A 25,943-nucleotide genomic window follows, 5' to 3' on the forward strand; every position below is an offset into this window, starting at 1 on the left:
CAAAGTGGTAAAAGGTACTAAATAAAGAAAAGGAAAGGCAATGAAAAAGAAAGAAAATCAAAAAGACAAAAAGAATGATCAATGTAGAAAAAAATGAAGGGAGTCAATAAAAATAAAGCGATGAAAGGTGTGGAAAGTTGAGAAAGGAGAAAAAGGTTTGAAATGAACAAGAAAGAGTGACAGTGTGTCTCTCTAACCCCTAAGAAAGGAGTTAAATGACTTAAAAAGTCAAGAGAATATGTGCCAAAATGAAGCAAATTGAAGTGCTAAAGGGAAGATGGAACCTACTTAGACCAAACATTTCCTACCCTGAACCAAAAGCCTTCACTATATCTCCACAAAAGCCCTATATGATCTTGAGTTGAATGAAGCTTACATTAGTAGTGGCTTACATAAGGGGCAAGCATATGGTACTTAAAGCCAAACTTGTGACTTTTCTTTGATGTGTTTAGGGAGGCTACAATCCTAAAAGTGAGGTTTGCTTATAGAGAATTGAGGAGTATGAGTTTGGGTTCCACAATAACCAAAGTAGTAGAAAGAGTTTCTTTGATGGGTTGAGTCAATTCTTGATGCTCTTGTGTCGCACTAAATCCATGGTGTTTAGAAAGTCGAATGTTGTCAATGATTCATTTAAATTGAGGGCAATTGTTAGTCCCAATTGATGCTAGATGATGTCACTTTAGGTTAGCTGAATTTTCTTGGATTTACTCTTAAGGAAGTGGGTCTTATTTTGTTTGCTTGAGGACAAGCAAAAGCTTAAGTTTGGGAGAGTTGATAACTAGGGATTATGGTTTATTTTACACTCCTTCTTACTTGAGTTTTGACTAAAAATATGTACAAAATAGTCCGAAAGGATTACATGTTGTACTTGTTTGCAGGGTTTGGTGAAAAAGGTGACAATTAGTCATAACCAGCTCAAAAAGGAGTGAAACATGCACAAGTACCAAGAACAAGTCCAAGCATAGTGCAACAAATCCACTTCGGCCGCATTCCATTTAGTGCGGTCCGCAGTGAGGAGATTCAGAGAGGTGCTTATTTCGGAAACTCAAGCAATGTGGCCGCAAAGAAGTTTGTGTGGACCGCAATGGCCTCACCTTGACCGCAATCGAGATTGTACGGTCCCCAAAGAAGGAGTTCAGAGAGTAGGAGTTTTGGAGATTAATGCCAATGCGGTCCGCGGTCCTTTTTGTGCAGACCGCAGTTGAAGCCACCGCGGCCGTGATGCATTTTATGCGGCCCACGGTGGCCAAGTTCAGAGAGCATAGACTTGAAGCCAAATAGCCTCACCACGGCCGCACTCCATTTCTTGCGGTCTGCGGTACCCCCGCAGGGGTATTTTTGTCCAAAAAATTCGGCCTAGTATAAATACTTTCTTTTCCCATTTTTAGGTCATCAGTTGTAATCTAACTTTGAGCTGCGCTCGGGAACTGTGGTTTTTGACCATTTTGAGTAATTTGTGGCTACTTTAACTTAAGTTTTTTTATCTTAGTTTGTAATTAAATCTTATGGGTTTTTCTTCATCTATTTATGTGTTTTCTTTCATTATTATGAGTAGCTAGACCCATTAGCTAGAGTTGTGGCTTAACTCTAGTATGGGTATTTGATGAGTCTTGAGTTTTAAGGCTTGAGTGTCTATGGGTATTTGATATTTGGACTAATTTATATTTTCCATGTTGAATTAGTGGTTGCAAATACTAATTTGTGTCTTTTTGACTTGGGCTCTTCTTGAGAAAGAGAGCTTGAGTCTAGGAAAATTAGTCCAACAAGGAATTGTGGCGTATTCAAGAGATTGATAGCCCCAATTAAAGGGTTAAACCTAGAGATAGTAATACCCGACTTGAACCTAAATTGCTTGCACAAATTATCATACCCAATTGGTCTTGAGAAAGTCAACTAGGGCAAAATCACTCAAACTACCGAGAGGTATAGAGCGAGAAGTTTAGTGCATTATTTATATCGTAATCCCCAACATGACAATCTTGCCTTAGATTAGAGAACCCGTCAAGTATTCACCTAGGAGAAAGTCACTCCCCTAGTGCTTCCTTAACCATTTAGACAACCTTTCAAGCATCTCACTCTTAGCTTAATTTAGCATCTTATTAGCATAATATTAGAAGCAATCAAAAGACCAATGATGTTTGGAAGAGTAATTAAGAGCAATTACACATCTCTAGTTTAGATAGGAATTCAATTCCCACTTCTAGCTCCCTATGGTTTCGATCCCGACCATCTTGGGTAAAAGCTGCTTCGACCACTCTCGCTACTTTGTAGTTGTGTAGGATTGGCTCCGATCACCCTTACATAGCAATAGGGAGTAGTTCCACACACAATTGTATCAAGAGTAACCACTATCAAGGAATATTTGCACAACAATACAACTCTTTTTTTCATTTTCTTTTTCAATTCAAGTGGCTCTTACTTTTCAAAATAGTGCACCTTTCTCCTTGTTTCAATAGTTTCACTCAAAAGCCAAACCAACACCCCACACTTTAACTTTTACAAAGTTTATAACAAATGCAAATGCTCGCGAGAGGTACAAGGTTCAAATAGATGGTCAATTCAAATAAATGGGTAAGGCTTGTAATGTAGTTGCCAAAGAAATAGGATTACAGGCTTAAAAGGGGTTAACTAAGATACATAACAATTAGGTGGGTAAAACATATATCTAGCTCAACAAAGAAATGCGTGTATCACTTCTAAGACTAAATAAAACTATTATTTCATTTTGCAAACACACGGGACAAGTTCTAGACATCAATTGCAATGCATAGAATAACAAAAAACCTCGCACACACATGGCACATAACTCACTCAGGATTGGACTCGTCAAGATACTTTAGTCAAAGCAGTTAAGCAAAGTTAAAATTATACAATTTAAGGTACTTATAAAAGAGTCAAAACTGAGTTTAAGGGTCACAATTAAAGCACTTACTATTCTCGATACATAATAAAGTCAAGAGATATTGCTTTCATTTTAAATCACATCACAAAGATTCCTACTCCTAAAGAAAAATAAAAACTATCTGCACACGGTCCAAAAAAACCTTGGAAAAGAACCGCGGCACAAAAAAAACCAAGGGGGGCTTATTACATTACCTAACAAAAGAAAAACTTTTTTGTCTTTTTTTCTATTATTTTAATCCCTCAAGAAACTTGTCGATGATATCCATCGTCGGGAAAAATCAAAAACTTTAAAAAAAAATTCTATCTGTAACTACTAAACTAAGCAAAGAAAACTAATATACATATATCCAAATATCCCCCACCCCACACTTTAAGCTGTAGCATGTCCCCATGGCACACAATTAAAAAGCATAAGGTAAAGAAAACTTCCCTGAACATGTATGTTATACCCTATGTTTTCGTATGTAAGAGTACGTCGTAAGTCAATTGATGTAAGCTCAGAAATGAGATTATATTTTGAATCATATAAAGTAAGTTAATCATGTTACCTTGGAGGTTACAAATATTTAAGATCATAAATAACAAGTACCAAGAGGGTTGAAAAGCTTAGAAGCTAAACCAATTTAAAAAAATAAGTTTCGTCGAAAGTCGATAAATTTGAAATATTATAACATGTACTTTGGGTTGATACTAAGGTTATTAACATGATAGGGAGGTTATTCTATGAGTTATTTTATTCGTACGATAGTAATGTGCTACGTTTTGAAGTCAAGCAAGTTGTGGATCAAAAGTTGTCAAAGGTCATCACAAGATACATTCATGAATATGCTGAAAATTAGGTCAAATGTAGCTGAGCTTTTCTCCAAATATACTAGGACTGAAGGGGTGATCTACCTACCAAATAGAAGATCTATAAGTCTAGTTTCTAACGCATTAAACCATTTATCGATATGACATCAGAGTAGAGAGATCTCCATATTTTCGCGAGATCGCACAAGAAGCTCCAAATGGGACCCACTTTGGCGGTGGTTGACCTACTTTACTCTATAAACGATTTGGACGCCTATTTTTTTGATCATTTTTGTGATGACCCGAAAGGTCATCACTTCTTTTACAAGTCTATTCTATATTCCAAGGCCTTAAAACCTCTTTTTGTCTCACCTCGATTTGTGTGCACATTCCGGGCGCATTTTCGAAAAGCTTTTATGTGAAAATTAAGTGAAATAAGGAATTTGGCCTTTAAAATTAAATAAAGTTGATGTTGGTCAACATTCTTGGTAAACGGACCCGGACCCGTGGTCTGACAGTCTTATAGGGTCCGTAGTAAAATTTGGGACTTGGGCATATGCCCGGAATCGAATTCCGAGGTCCCAAGCCCGAGAAATGAATTTTTAAAGAAAATTATTTTCTGAAAAATATAAGAGTTTTTGGAAATGAAAGAATGTTTGAAATTGATGGTATCGGGTCCGTATTTTGGTTCCGGAGCCCGGTACAAGTTTGAAATAATAATTAAGTTGAATCTGTGAAGTTTGGTAAGAATCGGAGTCCGTTTAGTATAAATCGAACCTTTATTTAAGAAAAATTAGAAATTTTGATGTTCTTGAATGATTTCATGAATTTGAGGCTTAATTCATAGTTGTTGATGTTATTTTGATGATTTGATCGCACGAGCAAGTCCGTATGATGTTTTTAGGTTAGGGTGCATGTTTGGTTTGGAGCCCCGAGGGCTCGGGTGAGTTTTGGATAGGCCACGGAGTGAAATTTGACTTAGGAAAACTGCTGTATTATTGCAGGTCTGCATCCTTTGCAAGCTCGCAATTGCGAAAACCCATTGCATTTGCGAACACTGGGCTGGATAGGGAACATTCGCACTTGCGAAGCTTATGTCTCAAATGCAACCTTGACAAGCACCGCAATTGCGAACATTGTTCGCATTTGCGAAGAAAGCAGACATAGGCCATCATTTGCAATTGCGAAGCTTTGGCCGCAATTGCGAGTTCACATTAGTGAACATCTAATTGCAAATGTGATATCTGCACCTGTGCAAATCATAACATAGCCAAAAATTCTTCAATTTTCAAGCTTTCTCAAAACCTAAACTCTCTTGAGCGATTTTGTAAAGAAAAGTTCTTCTCCAAATCAATTGTAAATCATTTCTAACTCATTTTCTTTAATCTATAACATCTTTTTACATGATTTCAACTCAGAATCAAGGGTTTTCATGGGGGAAATTGGGTGTTTCGGGTAGAACTTAGGTTTTTCAAATTTTGTGGATTTGGGACTCGATTTGAGGTCCGATTTCAAAACAAATTATATATTTGGGTTCGTGGGTGAATGGGTAATCAGGTTTTGGTTCAAACCTCGGGTTTTGACCATGTAGGCCCGGGGTTGCTTTTTGACTTTTTGGAAAAATCATTGGAAAACTTATTTTCATGCATTAGAATTGATTCATTTAGCATTTATTGATATCGTTAAGTAAATTGTGGCTAGATACAAGTGAATTGGTGATGGAAAAAAGAGGTAAAGTGGTAGTTGAGGCTTGAATTGTGTTCGTGGCATCGAGGTACGTGTTTGGTCTAATCTTAGCTTGAGGAATTATGAGTTGTGTCTTATTTGCTATGTGTTAATTGTTGAGTACGACGTATAGGCATGGTGAGGAGTATCTATACGTTGCTGTCAAGCATGCCCGTGAGTCTTATACTATGATTAATGTGACTCCGTTTCATATTGTTCATGATTTATATGATGATTCCTATTGTTGAACAAGGCTTGTGGAAGTATTATTAGTAATTGGACATTGTAGTGCATTGGCTCAAGTTGAGAATTGAGTTGTGAAGTAAATGTGGGAAAGAGAAGAGGTTTATGATATTGTCTCCCTTGTCGGGATGTTATTATTCATGATATTATTTCCCTTGTCGGGATATTGTTGTTATGTTATTGTTCCCTTATTGGGATTTTATTGAAATATTATTGATTCCCTTGCCCAACTTGCTTCGTAATTGTTGCTTGGGTGAGGAAGAGTGTAAAGCATGAAGGGTGATGCCGCGTATGATTTTTGAGAGTGTTAATGCACGAAAGGTGATGACGTGCCAATATTATGAGGTAAAAGCATGAAGGGTGATGTCGTGCCGCACGATGTACAATGTCGTGCCATGATATGAGTGATAATGCACGAAGGATAATTTTGTGCCATGATTATGTGAGGTAATAGCACTAAGGGTGATGTCGTGTCGATTATATTGATTCTTATAGCAAGGACGAGAGTAAAAGCACGAAGGGTGATGTCTTGCACTTGTCTTTGATTTCTGATTCTTATTGATAATTGAATTTTGGTGTTCTTTACATTTACCTACTATTTTTCTGTTGTTACTTGTTGTTCCCCCTGAGCATGTTTCCCCCTCCCATCCTTAACTATAAATTTTTGCCTTTACTTTTCCGTTGTATATGATTTAGCTACACAGGTTTATTTGGTAGTCTTGTCCTAGCCTCGTCACTACTTCGCCGAGGTTAGGATAGGCACTTACCAGCACATGGGGTCGGTTGTACTGATACTACACTCTGTACTGTGTGCAGATCCCGGTGCTATAGCTTTTGGACCATAGTGAGATTGTTGCTTCGGTCCATCAGGCGACCCGAGGTAGTCTTGCAAGCGTCCGCAGTCCTTGGCGTCTCCTTCTATCTTTCTATATTATTTTTCTATGTATTTTTGAAACAGTTTGTATTTATCTTTCAGACCCTTATTTGTAGTACTCTTAGACAGTATGTGAAATTGTGACACCAGTTCTGGGTAGCTTATGTTTAAGGATTTGTATCGGTAATATTTAAATTGTTACATTTCGTTCTTCCGCTTATTTAATTCCGCTGTTTATATAAAGTTAACTCACAACTGTTAATGGATTAAAAATGGAAAAAGGTAAATAATTGCAATGGTTGTCTTGCCTAGCTTTCACTAGTAGGCGCCATCACGACTCTCGAGGGTGGGAAAATTCGAGTCGTGACAAGTTGGTATCAGAGTACTAGGTTTCTTCGGTCTCACAATTCACGGATAAGCTTAGTAGAGTCTGAGGAATCGGTATGGAGACGTCTGTATTTATCCCCCAAGGGCTACAAAGTTAGGAAAAACTTCACATCTATTCTTTCCTGTCGTGCGACTTGATTTCTCAATGCTAATTGAACTTCCACTCTATTGTTTCGCAGATGGTGAGAACACATACCGCTTCATCAGCTGACCAGCAACTCGAGCCCCCAGTAGCAGCTCCTGCGAGGGGCAGAGGTCGAGGCCGTGCTAGGGCCTGAGGCAGAGGCAGGGCTCAGCCCAGAGCTCGAGCAGCAGCACCCGCGGCGGACCTCAGGTTGAGTTTGACGATGAGGTTCCAGTCCAGATAGTTCCAGCAGGACCAGCTCAGGTCCTAAAGGGGTTCATCGCCACCGCGGTACTTCAGGATGCTCTGGTCCGTCTAGTGGGCCTTATGGAGAGTGTTTCCCAGGCAGGCTTGTTTCCTATAGCACCATCCATCTCTCAGGCTGGAGGAGGAGCCCAGACTCCTGCTACTCGCACTCCGGAGCAAATGGCTCCCCAGTTTTAGACTCCAGTAGCTCAGCCAGTTAGGATAGTTCAGCCTGGTGTTATGGCATAGACTGGAGAGGAGCCAGCTATGTCTGCTGATGCCTTGTGGAGGTTGGACAGGTTCACCAAACTCTTCACTACTAGTTTTGGTGGTACTTCTTCTGAGAATCCCCAGGATTATTTGGACAGTTCTCATGAGGTTGTTCAGAACATGGGGATAGTGGAGACCATTGGGGTTGACTTTGCTGCTTTTCATTTTTCTGGATTTTCCAAGACTTGGTGGAGAGATTATTGTTTGGCTAGACCAGCTGGGTCACCAGCTTTGACTTGGGATCAGTTCTCTCAGCTATTTCTGGAGAAGTTTCTTCCTATCACTTAGAGGGAGAACTATCGGAGGCAGTTTGAGCGTCTCCAACAGAGTTCTATGACTGTTACTCAGCACAAGACCAGACATGCTCTTCTTATACTTCCCACTGAGAGAGAAAGTGAGTGAGGAGGTTCATTGAGGGACTCATTTAGCCTATTCGATTGCAGATGGCTAAGGAGATGGGGAGCGAGATTTCTTTTCAAGAGGCGGCCAATGTGGCTAGAAGAGTTGAGATGGTTCTATCGTAGGGGAGTGGTCAGGGGTCTGACAAAAGGCCTCGTCATTCGGGCATATTCAGTGATGCCTCATCTGGAGGCAGGGATTCTTTTGGTAGGGGCCATCCTTCCAGGCCGTTTCATTCAGCACTTCAGGCTTCTCACGGTGCTCCAGGTGGCCGTGGTTCTCATATGTATTATTCTGATCAGTTGCCCTACAGTGAACTGCCATCTCCTATCAGTGCACCTCCGCTCCAGTGTTTTCAAAGTGGCTATTCGGGTCGTCAGGGTCAGCAGTCTCAATAGCTAAGGGCTTGTTATACATGTGGTGATACGAGGCATATTGCTATATTTTGCCCTCGAGCACCGAGCAGCATCAGGGTTCCCGTGCAGCGGTCCAGGCACCGAGTGTTCCACCGCCCGCCCAACCAGCTAGAGGTAGAGGTAGGGGTGCTAGAGGTGGAGGTAGAGGTATTAGAGGTAGAGGCCAGGCCGCTAGAGGTGGAGGCCAGCCAGCATGAGGTCATCCCAGAGATGTAGTTCAGAGTGGTAGGGCCCAGCCCCGATGTTATGCTCTTCCAGCCAGGCTTGAGGCTAAGGCTTCTGATGCGGTTATCACAGGTACTGTTCTGGTTTGTAGTAGGGATGCTTCAGTTCTATTTGATCCAGGGTCTATGTACTCCTATGTGTCATCTTATTTTGCACCGTATCTGGTCATGCCTAGTGATTCTTTGAGTGCTCATATATATGTGTCTACACCGGTGGGTGATTCTATTGTGGTATATCGTGTCCATCGTTCATATACAGTTGTGATTGGGGGTCTTGAGACTCGAGTAGATTTGTTACTTTTGGACATGGTTGATTTTGATATCATATTGGGGATGGACTGGTTATCACCTTACCACGCTATCTTGGACTGTCATGCCAAGACTGTGACCTTAGCCTTGTCGGGTTTACCTCGTTTAGAGTGGAGAGGGACTCCTGGTCATTGTACCCATAGGGTTATCTCATATATGAAGGCTCGGCATATGGTCGAAAAGGGGTGTTTGGCCTATTTGGCATATGTTCGTGATTCTAGTGCTGAGGTTCCTTCTATGGATTCTGTGCCTATTGTTCGTGAGTTTCCTGAGGTATTTCCTTCAGACTTGTCGGGTATTCCACCCGACAAGGATATTGACTTTTGCATTGATTTGGCTCTGGGCACTCAGCCCATTTCTATTTCGTTGTATCGTATGACCCCACCTGAGTTGAAAGAATTGAAGGAGCAGTTGCAAGACTTGGTTGATAAAGGCTTCATTAGACCTAGTGTCTCGCCTTGGGGTGCGCCGGTGTTGTTTGTTAAAAAGAAGGACGGATCGATGAGGATGTGTATAGATTACCGGTAGTTGAACAAGGTTACAATCAAGAATAAGTATCCATTGCCAAGGATTGATGATTTGTTTTATCAGTTTCAGGGTGCTAAGGTATTTTTGAAGATTGACTTGAGATCTGGCTACCATCAGTTGAGGATTAGGGCATCCAATATCCCTAAGACAGCTTTCCGCACTCGGTACGAGCATTATGAGTTCTTGGTGATGTCATTTGGGTTTGACAAATGCCCCAGCATCTTTTATGAATTTGATGAATCGAGTGTTCAAGCCTTACTTGGATTCATTCGTCATAGTCTTCATTGATAATATTTCGATCTATTCCCGCAGCCGGGAGGATCATGAGCAGCATCTGAGAGTGGTTCTTCAGACTTTGAAAGATAGCCAATTGTATGTTAAGTTTTCGAAGTGTGAGTTCTGGTTGAGTTCAGTTGCATTATTGGGTCATGTTGTATCAGAAGAAGGTATTCAGGTAGATTCGAAGAAGATTGAGGCAGTCAAGAACTGGCCTAGACCCACTTCAGCTACAGAGATCCGGAGTTTCTTGGGTTTGGCAGGCTATTACCATCGGTTTGTGGAGGGGTTTTCATCTATTGCAGCCTCGATGACCAGGTTGACCCAGAAGGTGCCCAGTTCAGGTGGTCGAACGAGTGTGAGGCGAGCTTTCAGAAGCTCAAGACAGCTTTGACTACGGCGCCGGTGTTGGTTTTGCCCACAGGTTCAGGGCTATATACAGTTTATTGTGATGCATCTCGTATTGGACTTGGTGCGGTGTTGATGTAGGATGGCAAGGTCATTGCATATGTTTCACATCAGTTGAAGATTCATGAGAAAATTATCCAGTTCATTATTTGGAGTTAGCAGTCATTATTCACGTATTGAATATTTGGAGGCATTATCTGTATGGCGTGTCATTGAGGTGTTTACAGATCACAAGAGTCTGCAGTATTTGTTCAAGCAGAAGGAGCTAAATTTGAGGCTGAGAAGGTGGTTGGAGCTATTGAAAAACTATGATATCACCATCTTATATCATCCGGGAAAGGTCAATGTGGTGGCTGATGCTTTGAGTAGAAAGTTAGCCAGTATGGGCAGTCTTGCGTATATTCCGGTCGGTGAGAGACCGCTTGCCTTGGATGTTCAGGCTTTGGCCAATCAGTTTGTGAGGTTGGATGTTTCTGAGCCTAGCTGTGTGTTAGCTTGCACAGTTGCTCGTTCTTCATTATTTGAGCGTATCTGAGATCGGCAGTATGATGATCCTCATTTATGTGTCCTTAGAGACACGGTGCAGCACGGAGGTGCTAAGGAAGTTACATTAGGAGATGATGGAGTTTTAAGGATGCAGGGCCGAGTTTGTGTACCTAACATGGATAGACTTCGAGAGTTGATTCTAGAGGAGGCCCATAGTTCCCGTACTCTATCCATCCGGGCACCGCTAAGATGTATCAGGATTTGCGGCAGCATTATTGGTGGAGGAGGATGAAGAAGGATATTATTGCATATGTAGCTTGGTGTTTGAATTGTCGGTAGGTAAAGCACGAGCATAAGAGACCTAGTGGTTTGTTCCATAAGATTGAGATTCCTGAGTAGAAGTGGGAGCGTATCACTATGGACTTCATTGTTGGACTCCCACGGACTCAGAGGAAGTGTGATAAAGTGTGTTATTGTTGATAGGCTGACCAAGTCAGCACATTTTATTCCTATGGACGGTCAGTCTGAGTGCACTATTCAGATTTTGGAGGATATGCTCCGAGCTTGTGTCATTGACTTTGGAGGCTCGGGGGATCAGTTCTTGCCTTTAGCGGATTTTGCCTACAACAATAGCTACCAGTCGAGTATCCAGATGGATCCTTATAAGGCTTTATACGGTAGGCGGTGTCGGTCGCCGATTGGATGGTTTGAGCCAGGGGAGGCTCGGTTGTTGGGTGCGGATCTAGTACAGGATGCCTTGGACAAGGTCAGGATCATTCAGGATAGGCTTGGTACAGCTCAGTCTAGGCAAAAGAGTTATGCCGACCATAAGGTTCGTGATGTGGCATTCATGGTCGACGAGCGGGTGTTGCTTCGGGTATCGCCTATGAAGGGCGTGATGAGATTTGGGAAGAGGGGCAAGTTTAACCCTAGATTCATTGGTCCTTTTGAGATTCTTGATCGAGTAGGAGAGGTGGCTTATAGACTTGCATTGCCGCCGAGCTTATCAGCCGTGCATCCAGTGTTTCATGTGTCCATGCTTCGGAAGTATCACGGCGATCCATCCCACATGTTAGATTTCAGCATTGTCCAGTTGGACAAGGACTTGTCCTATGAGGAGGAGCCTGTAGCTATTCTAGACAAGCAGGTTCACCAGTTGAGATCGAAGAGTTTCCCTTCTATTTGTGTTCAGTTGAGTGGTCAACCTGTTGAGGCAGTGACCTGGGAGTCCGAGTCCGATATGCGGAGCCGATATCCCCATCTTTTCTCCGGCTCAGGTACTTCTTTTCTGTGTTCGTTCAAGGATGAACGGTTATTTTAGAGGTGGAGAATGTGATGACCCAAAAGGTCATCACTTGTCTTACAAGTCGATTATGTGTTACAAGGCCTTAAAACATCTTTTTGTCTCACCTTGATTTGTGCGCGCAGTTCGGGCGCGTTTCTGGAAAGCTTTTATGTGAAAACTAAGTGAAATAAGGAATTTGGCCTTTAAAATTGAATAGAGTTGACTTTGGTCAATATTCTTGGTAAACGAACCCGGACCCGTGGTCTGACTGTCTCATAGGGTCCGTAGTAAAATTTGGGACTCAGGCATATGCCTAGAATCGAATTTCGAGGTTCCAAGCCCGAGAAATGAATTTTTAAAGAAAATTATTTTATGGAAAATATAAGAGTTTTTGTAAATGAAAGACTGTTTGAAATTGATGGTATCGGGCATGTACCCCGGTACAAGTTTGAAATAATAATTAATTTGAATATGTGAAGTTTGGTAAGAATCGGAGTCCGTTTAGTATAAATCAGACCTTTATTTGAGAAAAACTGGAAATTTTGATGTTTTTGAGTGATTTCATGAATTTGAGGCTTAATTTATAGTTGTTGATGTTGTTTTGATGATTTTATCGCACGAGCAAGTCTGTATGATGTTTTTAGGTTAGGGTACATATTTGGTTTGGAGCTCCGAAGGCTCGGTGAGTTTTGGATAGGCCACGGAATGAGATTTGACTTAGGAAAATTGTTGGTATATTGGAGGTCTGTAGGCTTCGCAATTGCGAAGCCTGGCTCGCAATTGCGAGCTCGCATTTGCGAAAACCCACCGCATTTGTGAAGACTGGGCTGGATAGGAAACCTTCGCATTTGTGAAGCTTATGTCGCAAATGCGACCTTGACAGGCACCGCAATTGCGAACATTGTTCGCATTTGCGAAGAAAGCATACATAGGCCATCCTTCGCAATTGCAAAGCTTTGGCCACAATTGTGAGTTCACATTTGCGAACATCTCATCGCAAATGCAATATCTGCGCCTGTGTAAATCATAACTTAGCCAAAAATTCTTCATTTTTCAAACTTTCTCAAAACCTAAACTTTCTTGAGCGATTTTCTAAAGAAAAGTTCTTCTCCAAATCAATTGTAAGTCATTTCTAACTCATTTTCTTAAATCTATAACATCTTTTTACATGATTTCAACTCAAAATCAAGGGTTTTCATGGGGGAAATTGGGTGTTTTAGGTAGAACTTAGGTTTTTCAAATTTTGGGGATTTGAACTTCGATTTGAGGTCCGATTTCAAAACAAATTATATATTTGAGTTTGTAGGTGAATGGGTAATCGGATTTTGGTTTGAACCTCGGGTTTTGTCCATGTGGGTCGGGGGTCGATTTTTGACATTTTGGTGAAATCATTGGAAAACCTATTTTCATGCATTAGAATTGATTCATTTAGCATTTATTGATATCGTTAAGTAAATTGTGGCTAGATACAAGCGAATTGGTGGTGGAAACAAGAGGTAAAGCGGTAGTTGAGGCTTGAATTGTATTCGTGGCATTGAGGTAAGTGTTTGGTCTAACCTTAGCTTAAGAGATTAGGAGTTGTGTCTTATTTGCTATGTGTTAATTGTTGAGTACGACGTATAGGCATGGTGACGAGTATCTACACGTTGGTGTCAAGCATGCCCGTGAGTCTTATACTATGATTAATGTGACTCTTTTCGTATTATTCATGCTTTATATGATGATTCCTATTGTTGAACAAGGCTTGTGGAAGTATTATTGGTAATTGGACATTGTAGAGCGTTGGCGCAAGTTGAGAATTGAGTTGTGAAGTAAATATGGAAAAGAGAAGAGGTTTATGATATTGTCTCCCTTGACGGGATGTTATTATTCATGATATTGTTTCCCTTGTCGGGATATTGTTGATATGTTATTGTTCGCTAGCCAGGATTTTATTTAAATATTATTGATTCCCTTGCCCAAATTGCTTTGTGATTGTTTCTTGGGTAAGGAAGAGTGTAAATCACGAAGGACGATGATGTGTATGATTTTTTAGAGTGTTAATACCTGAAGGGTGATGCCATGCCAATATTGTGAGGTAAAAGCACGAAGGGTGATGCCGTGTAGCACGAAGGGTGATGTCGTGTTGCACGATGTACAATGTCGTGCCATGATATGAGTGATAATGCATGAAGGATAATTCCGTGCCATGATTATGTGAGGTAAAAGCACGAATGGTGATGTCGTGTCGATTATGTTGATTCTTATAGTGAGGACGAGAGTAAAAGCACGAAGGGTGATGCTGTGCACTTGTCTTTGATTTCTGATTCTTGTTGATAATTAAATTTTGGTGTTCTTTACATTTACCTAATGTCTTTCTATTGTTACTTGTTGTTCCCCTGCAGCATGTTTCCCCCTCACATCCTTAACTGTAAATTTCTCCCTTTACTTTTCCGTTGTATATGAGTTAACTACATAGGTTTATTTGGTAGTCTTGTCCTAGCCTCATCACTAATTCTCCGAGGTTAGGCTAGGCACTTACCAGCACATGGGGTCGGTTGTACTGATACTACACTCTGTACTGTGTGCAGATCCCGGTGCTATAGCTTTTGGACCATAGTGAGATTGTTGCTTCGATCCATCAGGCGACCCGAGGTAGTCCTGCAGGCGTCCGCAGGCCTAGGCATCTCCTTCTATCTTTCTATATTGTTTCTTCTATGTATTTCTCAAACAGTTTGTATTTATCTTTTAAACCCTTATTTGTAGTACTATTAGACAGTTTGTGAAATTGTGACACCAGTTCTGGGTAGCTTATATTTAAGGATTTGTATTGGTAATATTTAAATTGTTACATTTCATTCTTCCGCTTATTGAATTCTGCTATTTATATAAAGTTAACTCACAACTGTTAAAGGATTAAAAATGGAAAAAGGTAAATAATTGTAATGGTTGGCTTGCCTACCTTTCACTAGTGGGCGCCATCACGACTCCTGAGGGTGGGAAAATCTGGGTCATGACAATTTTCGGCTCAAATTCATCTCCAAACTTGTCCTAACCCTCGTAAACAGATACCATAAGGATTTGAAGTGATTACACTATATTTCAACATCAAAAGTTAGTTCTAGTGAAGTCAACACCTCTTTGAGGTTGTGTTATCATTGAGGATTGTTGTGGGTTGTGTTTGGCTAAAATTTCAAGTTTTTGTTGCTGTCTAAGGTGATTATAACATCCTACTAATTGTTCTTAAGCTTTCTTGTATGTTAGTTAAGTTGTTAGGATGATAAACTATAAGATAATACTTGGATTAACTTAAGTCAGTTCTATGGTGTTGTATTGCCATTGAGGGTTGTAGTAAGCTAAATATAACTTGGATTTTGACTTGAAGCTACTGTGGGAGTTATGTATATTGTGTTCTTGCATGTGCTTAAGGTTATATTGATGTTGATTAAGTTAAAAAGGATGGGCTAGACATGAACTAGTGAACAAAGTTGCTAATTGAAGATATTTGGAGTTGTGGATTGTTTTATTTGTTATAAATATATGGTATAATGCTGGAATCATTGATTAATGACTTCATTATCATGTTAATGATACTGGTAAGTTAAATTAACAAGTCTATAATGGGTGATATGGGGGTATATGGACTCCAATCGGAGCTCGCCGCTCGTCGTGAAGTAGTTGTGACTTGTTGATGCTATATGGTCTCTTGTTTTTTATATTTATATGTTGTTGTATTTCTCTCGTCGTTGTTGTTGGTATATGGTATTGGATGAGCCCCTTGTTACAGGGGAGATGCAGCCCAAATTTGCATAAACGAGCTACTAATTTAAGTTGTGGACTTAGCCTTTACTCAGCACTAATTTTGAATCTCCTTATGTTATGGTAGATTGAGGTGAGTTATTTGAAAAATTTCTTAGAAGGTATTAAGGAATCAACGGGGTTAAGGTACGTTAAGTCTATCCCTTCTTTCCTTTTGGCACGATCCATATGATACAAATGAAACGAGCAAACGTGGAACTTTTACAAATGACTCTATTTTTAGAAGTGATAGTGGTGCCTATGTTCTTGATTCCCCGTGTGTCCTGTTATTATATCATCTATTCATGGGTCTCATGTCACGACCCAAACTGAAGGGCCATGACTAGCACCCGACCACACTTGCCGAGCACCAACGTACATTTCATCTAACCTTCATTATTATCTTTTAAGGCTGACGAGATCAATATAAATGGTAGACCTAGATCATGGACAACCAGCAATAAAATATGACGGCATGAACATACATAGCAGGGGATGACCAGACAATCAAGAAACTACGTATAAGATATGAGCTACCTCGCTACTATGAAAGACTATACAACAAAAACTAGCCGACAAGGCATACCAAACTATACATGAGACGACACCTTTCTATGAGCCTCTAACAGAACATAAGTGTTGCAACATAGCCGGAACAGGGCCCCGACATACCCATAATGTCTATAACAAAAATTGCATACCAAGACCAAGGCAAGTCCGGAGAAGGGATCTCGCCAATCACCGCTGAACTGGACAGTCTACTGTGGTGGGGGAGCTACACCTGCCTGTCTATCAGGACCTGCAGCACGACATGCAGCGTCCACAAATAAAAGGACGTCAGTACGAATAAAGTACTGAGTATGTAAGGCAAGGAACCATAAATGCGTTCAGTAATGTAAGCAAGGATAGAGAATATACAACCTGTAACATCTTAGTACCTCTGAGGGCTACTTACATGAAATGCATGATACATATGTATAAATACATAAACCTTTAAAGCATTCGCCTCTGTGGGCATCATCATCATCATATCGTACCCGGCCATAATAGGCTCGGTAGAATCGTACCCGGCCACGTGGAGCTCGGTAAAACCCAACTGATCAGTGGTTGCACAATAGGTGCCGTACCCGGCCAACTATAGCGTGGCTCGGTAGAGTAAAATAGATACATATATATAATGCATGCTCGACTCATGGAATCACATTTTAAACCTTTCGGAGTGACGTAAGGTCGGTATCCTCTGTACACGTTATTAGGACTAACTCTTCACTATGAACCTTATAAGAATCAGGAAGTACCAACAACATTGATAACATAAGAATAAGAGAAGCAACATTAACATCAATCGTTCCATAAGAGGGAAAACAATGTAAGTACTGCTAGCTTCTAAGAGTAGAGTATCTTGGAAGCTCGTTCATTACATTACATACAATCGGAGTCGTGCAAAAGAAGGAAAGGGATAGCCTCACATACCTTGTATATACTGCCCCAATCTCAAGCTATGCAATTGTCAAAACTCCTTAGTCTACAATAAGAGAAACGATACTATCGTTATCATTTAAGCGTCATAACTATTATGTATCGACCACAACCTATTTTACGAGGAAACGGACAGCACCTCCCCTATATATATGACCTCACACCATTCAAAACAGTCACCAAACAGCCCAAACAACATCAATAATAAACATATTGAGCCTCCCAAAATAGTCCACACATAGCCTAATCACTCCATACATACGACGACCACCGTAGTCGTGTCAAACAACCTGGAAATGTTACGAATAACTATCAGCCCATAACCCTACATATATATGGTGTTTCTCCACACCCTTCCTCCTCCAAAACTCCACAAGATAGTAGTAAAATACGCAGCCCAACAACAACGCAAAACAGTCCACAAAACAATAACATTACTACCAAGCCTTTCGATATATATCTCACAAGTTCTAGCTTCAATGGCTTAGCCGCAACTTGGATAATCTTAAATACATATAGAGTAAGAGGTTCCTTACCTTTATACAGAAAGAACAACTCCAATTTGACCTTAAATTTCCATGAAATATCCCTCCAATGCTGCCACAACAACAAAAATGCGAAACTAGCGATCAATTAGTGTTTTTCGGCACTAGAATCACTTTAGAAGGCTTGAAATCACCTAGGATTGATATTAAGAACATGAGGGAGTATTTACAGAACATAAACCCTTTAAAACAACCTCCCACACGATCTGGAACAACACAAAAATGAGCAACAACAAGAAGAACAAGCGACTTACTAGCGCCACGGAATTCCCGACACTTGATTTGTGTTGTTTGCCCTTTTTTTGGGTCTTGAATCTTGAGAGAACCTTGAGAGGATGTTCCTAGGGTTCTAAGGTCTGAAAATAGTGAAAATAAATGACTTAAAACGGGTTGGAGTCATCCTATATAGGTCCAAATATCTTAAACCGACTTAGTGGGCCCCATAGAGAGGTGCTTGGCGCAGTCTCGCGAAAATGCGAATATCTCTCTACTCCGAGATCGTATCGATGAACGGTTTAATGCGTTGGAAACTAGACTCATAGATCTTTAATTTGGTTGGTAGATCACCCCGTAATTCCTTGTAAATTATGAGAAAAGATTAGAAACATTTGACCTAATGTTTAAGTAAAGTTATGAACCTAAGTTGCGACAACTTTTGTCGACTTTTGTTTCATAACTCTTTTGACTTCAAGACTTATGATACAGATATTATATGATTAAAATACCTAAATAAATGACCTCTTGAGTGTATTAAGCACCGCTAGATTACCTGAAAATACGAGTTACAACATCCTTGATTCGTTTAACTTCTAATACTGGTTAATCACCCTTATACACTCTTGTATCACTTAAGATCAATAGGATTGACTTCTTATCATCTCAAAGATAATTCCTTCTTGGATTTATGTTAACTAATATATGGCATTGAACTAACACATGTGGATATGGGTTGTAACAACCTCCCCCTTAGGAACATTCGTCCTCGAATGTAAGGGTTTATGGGGAGTTTAAATCATCGTGGATTCCAATGGAAATTTCCGATCAATTTTCCCCTATAAAATGGTCACTAGCAAAACTTGCAAGTAATTAAGCCCAACATATGGCTTCACAAGGCTACACAAAGCATTATGCGTATTTACATTATCTACATATCACCATTTTGTATTAAGGAGAAGTATTCTCAAATTATTGCTTACCTCATAGAGCCGTTTCACCCTCCAATATATCCTGTCTTCCACCAGCATCCTTGTTATCTTCATTCTGGAATAAGTAAGGGTATTTAGACTTCATCTCCTCTTCTGCTTCCCATGTCATTTCTTCCATATTTTTGTTCCTCCACAATACTTTGACGGAAGCTACATCTTTTGTTCTCAGCTTGCGGACTTGCCGATCTAATATCGCCACTGGCACTTCTTCATATGATAGGTCCTCTGTAACTTGTACATCTTTGATAGGGATGACTCGAGAAGGGTCTCCAATACATTTTCTCAACATAGATACATGGAATACCGGGTGGACAAATTCCAATTCTGATGGCAATTCTAACTCATAAGCAACCTGTCCAATCCGTCGAAGAATTTTATACGGCCCAATATACCTTGGACTCAGCTTACCTTTCTTCCCAAAACGCATAATACCCTTCATTGGTGAGATCCTCAGGAAAACCCAATCACCAACCTCAAACTCTAGATCACGACGTCGGACATCAGAATAAGATTTTTGCCTGCTTTGTGCCGTCCTCAATCGCTCATATATCACTTTCACCTTCTCAATAGCTTGGTGAATCAAATCTGGCCCATATAATTCTGTTTCACCAACTTCGAACCATCCAACTGGTGATCTACATCTCCTCCCGTATAGTGCCTCGTATGGGGCCATTTTAATACTGGAATGGTAGCTATTGTTATAGGCGAATCTATGAGTGGAAGATGATCATCCCAATTCCCCTTAAAATCTAGAACACATGCTCGTAGCATATCTTCCAGCGTCTGAATGGTACGTTCAGCCTGTCCGTCAGTCTGCGGATGAAATGCAGTGCTAAGATTTACTTGTGTGCCTAAACCCTTCTGGAAAGACCTCCAAAAGGTAGCCGTAAATTGAGCTCCTCCATCTGATATAATAGATATGGGCACACCATGAAGCCTAACAATCTCCTTGATATACAACTTCGCATAATCTTCAGCCGTGTAAGTTGTCTTCATTGGCAGAAAATGGGCACATTTTGTAAGTCGATCAATTATCACCCAGATGGAGTCAAACTTATGATAAGAGCGAGGTAATCCAATAATGACATATTAATCACCTCCCACTTCCAGGTCGGAATCTCTATATTTTGAAGCAATCCATCGGGTTTATGATGTTCTATCTTTACTTGTTGACAATTGGGACACTGGGCTACAAATTCTGCAATAGACTTCTTCATATTATCCCACCAATACTGCTCCTTGACATCATGATACATCTTTATCGAGCCGGGATGGATGGAATATCGGGATTGATGAATCTCATTCATAATCTTCTCTCGCAACCCTGCCACATTAGGCACACACAATCGGCTCTAGTATCTCAGTGCCCCATCTTTTCCGATCCCAAAAGCCATACTTTTACACTGTTGAATGCTTTCTCTTAATCGTACTAAGATAGGATCTTCATATTGTCGTGCTTTTACCTCAGCTACCAAAGATGATTCTGATGTATTCTGTACAGTAACACCTCCGTCATCAGAGTCTAACAATCTGATTCTCATATTGGCTAGCTGATGAAGCTCTTTAATCAACCCCCATCTACCTGCCTCAATATGTACTAAGCTTCCCATTGATTTACGGCTGAGAGCGTCTGCCATAACATTGGCTTTACCGGGATGATACAATATCTCGACGTCGTAGTCTTTCAATAATTCAAGCCACCTACGCTGCCTCAAATTCAACTCTTTCTGCTTGAAGATGTATTGTAAACTCTTGTGATCTGTGTAGATGTCAACATGGACGCCGTATAAGTAGTGCCGCCATATCTTCAAAGCATATATTACTGCAGCCAATTCCAAATCATGGGTTGGATAATTCTTTTCATGCTTCTTCAATTGTCTTGATGCATAAGCAATCACATTCCCACGCTGCATCAATACGCACCCCAAACCTATACCTGAGGTATCACAATATACCACATAACCTTCTGTTCCTTCAGGAAGAGTGAGCACTGGTGCAGATGTCAATCGATTCTTCAACTCCTGAAAACTACGTTCACAAGTGTCAGACCACTGGAATTTGGTAGCTTTTTGTGTTAACTTAGTCAATGGTGATGATATAGAGGAAAATCCTTCTACAAACCGCCTATAATATCCTGCTAGCCCTAGGAAGCTGCGGACTTCTAATGGTGTTGTAGGTCTCGGCCAATTCTTTACTGCATCGATCTTCTGAGTGTCGACACTAATACCCTCATCAGATATCACATGGCCAAGGAATGCTACTGAGTTCAGCCAGAATTCACATTTGGAGAGCTTAGCATATAACTTACGATCCTGAAGCGTCTGTAATACTATCCGCAAGTGGCCCGCATGTTCCGCCTCCGAACGAGAATACACTAGAATGTCATCAATGAATACAATCACGAACACATCAAGATAGGGCCTGAATATAGTATTCATGAGATCCATAAAAGCTGCTGGGGCATTTGTTAGCCCGAACGACATCACCAAGAACTCAAAGTGCCCATATCTTGTCCGGAAGGCCGTCTTTGGGATATCTTTCTCCCTAACCCTCACCTGATGATACCCTCAATCTTAGAGAAATACTTGGCACCCTGGAGTTGGTCAAACAGGTCATCAATTCTTGGAAGTGGATACTTGTTCTTTATAGTAGACTTATTCAACTGTCGATAGTCGATACACATCCGTAATGACCCATCTTTCTTCCGCACGAATAGGACTGGTGCACCCCAAGGTGAAGTGCTAGGCCTAATAAAGCCCTTATCCAGCAAGTCCTTCAACTGCACCTTCAACTCTCGCAACTCTATCGGGGCCATTCTGTATGGAGGAATAGAGATCGGTTGAGTGTCAGGCAACACATCAATGCTAAACTCAATCTCCCTTTCAGGAGGAAGGCCTGGGAGTTCATCTGGGAAAACATCTGGGAATTCGTTGACCACAGGGATTGATTGTAAAGTAGGCGGTTTCGCCTCCGCATCCCTAACGCGAACGAGATGATAAATGTAACCTTTTGAGATCATTTTCCTTGCCTTAAGATAGGAAATAAACCTACCTTTCGGTGTAGCAATGTTCCTTTTCCATTCAATGACGGGTTCACCCGGAAATTGGAACCTAACCATCTTCGTACGACAGTCAACATTTGCATAGCATGAGGCCAACCAGTCCATTCCCATTATCACATCAAAATCAACCATTTCTAACTCAAATAAATTTGCCGAGGTTTGACGACTACAAATCATCACAGTGCAACCTCTATATACCCTTCTAGCAATCACAGAATCTCCTATAGGAGTAGATACCGCGAGGGGTTTACTTATCAATTCAGGTTCAATGCCAAACTTATTAGCCACAAATGGTGTAACATATGATAATGTAGATCCCGGATCAATCAGCGCATATACATCATAAGAAAACACAGATATAATACCTGTAACAACATCTGGAGACGACTCGAGATCCTGTCGACCTACTAGAGCATAGGTTCGATTTTGAGCACCACTCGAACTCGGCACTGCACCTCTACCCCTACCACGACCTGTCGACTGCTGAAAACCCCGTGCTGGAGGTCGAACTGATGAGGAAGAACCAGACACAGATCCAGTCGGCTGAGCCATACCATTACCTCCTCTATTAGGACAATCCCGCATCATATGGCCAGGCTGCCCGCACGAATAGCATGCATCAGAACCTCGACGACACAGTCCAAAGTGGGCCTTGCCGCACTGATCACAATGTGGTGTTGAGGGTCTCATCTGACTAGTATCCCTGTGATGTTGCGAGCCAGATGCCCGCGAACTCTGACCTGGACCAGAATAGGATCGATCATATCGAGGCCTCTGAAACTGTGGAGGAGCACTAGCTACAGGTGGCGCCGAACTCCTCGAAAACTGTGGCCTGATGCGGCCTCTGAAGTCATCAGAATACCCTGCAAATCTCGCCCTCTTATGCTGGCCTCTATCCTGCTCCCTAACTGCCCTCTGCTGGCGCTTACGATCCTCTAGGGTCTGGGCATAAGCTTGAATACGGGAAATATCCATGCCCTCCACCAAGGAGGCTGTCGTACACTCATTTATTAGATGTGGTCCCAACCCATTCACGAACATATGCACCCTATCACTCATCTCGGCCACCATATGGGGAGCATACCTTGCCAAAGAATCAAACTGCATATTGTACTCTCGCACACTCATATTACCTTGTCTAAGGTTCAAGAACTTATCAGCTCTAGCTCGTCGTATCTCAACTGGCAAGTAGTGACGAAGAAATGCCTCAGAAAATTCCTTCCACACAGTTGGAGGAGGGTTCGGACCCCTGGATCTCTCCCAACTATCATACCAGAGAACCGCTAAATCCCGTAGCCGATAAGAAGCCAACTCTACTGCCTCTGTATCACTAACATGCATAACCCGAAGTGTACGATAAACCTGGTCAATAAAAGTTTGTGGGTCCTCCTTGGGGTCTGATCCGGTAAACACTGGAGGGTCTAAATTAATAAAATCACGAACTCTTGTACTAACTGGTTTCTCAGCAGCACCTGTATTCTGCCTCTGAGCCTGAGCAGCTACCAAGCTAGTCAATAACTGCAAAGCACTCCGCATATCCTGGTCTGGAGTGCCAGACGGAGGAACTGGAGGCGCTGGGTGCCTTCTAATATCCTCTGGAGGAGATGGAGTAGATGAGGTATGAGAGGGCATCTCACTTTGAGCCTCACTTTGTCCTGCTCTGACTTGGGGCACCTGACTGGTACCCTCTCCTGCTGCTGTATCAAGCCGTCTACTAATCGTTTGCTTCCTAGTCGAAGGCATCACTGAAAAAAACAAGGTGAATATTAGAGACGAACACTTACGACTCAACTCTACGCACGATCTAGATTCAGGAAGAAGGTAACAACCCTAGATGTCATGTAGCCTCCTGATTATAAATGTGGCGCGCTACACATCCATAATCAAGACTCTACTAGACACGGCTCATAGACAACCCCTAGGACAGACTTGCTCTGATACCAAGTTTGTCACGACCCAAACTGAAGGGCCATGACTAGCACCCGACCACACTTGCCGAGCACCAACGTACATTTCATCTAACCTTCATTATTATCTTTTAAGGCTGACGAGATCAATATAAATGGTAGACCTAGATCATGGACAACCAGCAATAAAATATGACGGTATGAACATACATAGCATGGGATGACCAGACAATCAAGAAACTACGTATAAGATATGAGCTACCTCGCTACTATGAAAGACTATACAACAAAAACTAGCCGACAAGGCATACCAAACTATACATGAGACGACACCTGTCTATGAGCCTCTAACAGAACATAAGTGTTGCAACATAGCCGAAACAGGGCCCCGACATACCCATAATGTCTATAACAAAAATTGCATACCAAGACCAAGGCAAGTCCGGAGAAGGGATCTCGCCAATCACCGCTGAACTGGACAGTCTACTGTGGTGGGGGAGCTGCACCTGCCTGTCTATCAGGACCTGCAGCACGACATGCAGCGTCCACAAATAAAAGGACGTCAGTACGAATAAAGTACTGAGTATGTAAGGCAAGGAACCATAAATGCGTTCAGTAATGTAAGCAAGGATAGAGAATATACAACCTGTAACATCTTAGTACCTCTGAGGGCTACTTACATGAAATGCATGATACATATGTATAAATACATAAACCTTTAAAGCATTCGCCTCTGTGGGCATCATCATCATCATATCGTACCCGGCCATAATAGGCTCGGTAGAATCGTACCCGGCCACGTGGAGCTCGGTAAAACCCAACTGATCAGTGGTTGCACAATAGGTGCCGTACCCGGCCAACTATAGCGTGGCTCGGTAGAGTAAAATAGATACATATATATAATGCATGCTCGACTCATGGAATCACATTCTAAACCTTTCGGAGTGGCGAGCGAAACTAGCGATCAATTAGTGTTTTTCGGCACTAGAATCACTTTAGAAGGCTTGAAATCACCTAGGATTGATATTAAGAACATGAGGGAGTATTTACAGAACATAAACCCTTTAAAACAACCTCCCACACGAGCTGGAACAACACAAAAATGAGCAACAACAAGAAGAACAAGAGACTTACTAGCGCCACGGAATTCCCGACACTTGATTTGTGTTGTTTGCCCCTTTTTTTGGGTCTTGAATCTTGAGAGAACCTTGAGAGGATGTTCCTAGGGTTCTAAGGTCTGAAAATAGTGAAAATAAATGACTTAAAATGGGTTGGAGTCATCCTATATAGGTCCAAATATCTTAAACCGACTTAGTGGGCCCCATAGAGAGGTGCTTGGCGCAGTCTCGCGAAAATGAGAATATCTCTCTACTCCGAGATCGTATCGATGAACGGTTTAATTCGTTGGAAACTAGACTCATAGATCTTTAATTTGGTTGGTATATCACCCCGTAATTCCTTGTAAATTATGAGAAAAGATTAGAAACATTTGACCTAATGTTTAAGTAAAATTATGAACCTAAGTTGCGACAACTTTTGTCGACTTTTGTTTCATAACTCTTTTGACTTCAAGACTTATGATACGGATATTATATGATTAAAATACCTTAATAAATGACCTCTTGAGTGTATTAAGCACCGCTAGATTACCTGAAAATACGAGTTACAACATCCTTGATTCGTTTAACTTCTAATACTGGTTAATCACCCTTATACACTCTTGTATCACTTAAGACCAATAGGATTGACTTCTTATCATCTCAAAGATAATTCCTTCTTGGATTTATGTTAACTAATATATGGCATGAACTAACACATGCGGATATGGGTTGTAACATCTCAGATATACATAAGTTGATAAAGTTTATTTCATGATATTAACCAAAGGCATATTGATCTTATGACATCTCGAAAGATCTTATTGACTTACTTCTTATGCATTGCATCCATTTATACATGTACATTGACCCATGACCAGATGGCATTATATACGCGTATATTATATATATATATGGGGTATGGGGAAAGGTTATGGCTTTATATATGCACCACAACCTGATCAGCTGGTATACATTG

The 25,943-nt window shown here is 41.2% G+C and overlaps 1 protein-coding gene across 1 annotated transcript; it reads right to left on the bottom strand.

Moving 5' to 3' along the window:
• Window positions 1–3,794: 3,794 nt before the first annotated feature.
• On the bottom strand, window positions 3,795–24,330 carry LOC142176017 (uncharacterized). The gene is made up of 3 exons (XM_075243051.1): window positions 24,294–24,330; window positions 23,045–23,705; window positions 3,795–3,798 (listed from the first exon to the last, which is right to left on the bottom strand). Exons 2-3 carry the CDS (start codon window positions 23,701–23,703, stop codon window positions 3,795–3,797), a joined length of 663 nt encoding a protein of 220 aa, XP_075099152.1. The 5' UTR covers window positions 23,704–23,705; window positions 24,294–24,330.
• Window positions 24,331–25,943: the final 1,613 nt, after the last annotated feature.

The sequence above is a fragment of the Nicotiana tabacum genome, chromosome 22, assembly GCF_000715075.1.
Source record: "Nicotiana tabacum cultivar K326 chromosome 22, ASM71507v2, whole genome shotgun sequence".
NCBI lineage: Eukaryota > Viridiplantae > Streptophyta > Magnoliopsida > Solanales > Solanaceae > Nicotiana > Nicotiana tabacum.

Coding starts and splice junctions, on each gene's coding strand:
- LOC142176017 (XM_075243051.1), bottom strand. CDS start 23,703: ATGCCTTCGACTAGGAAGCAAACGATTAGTAGACGGCTTGATACAGCA.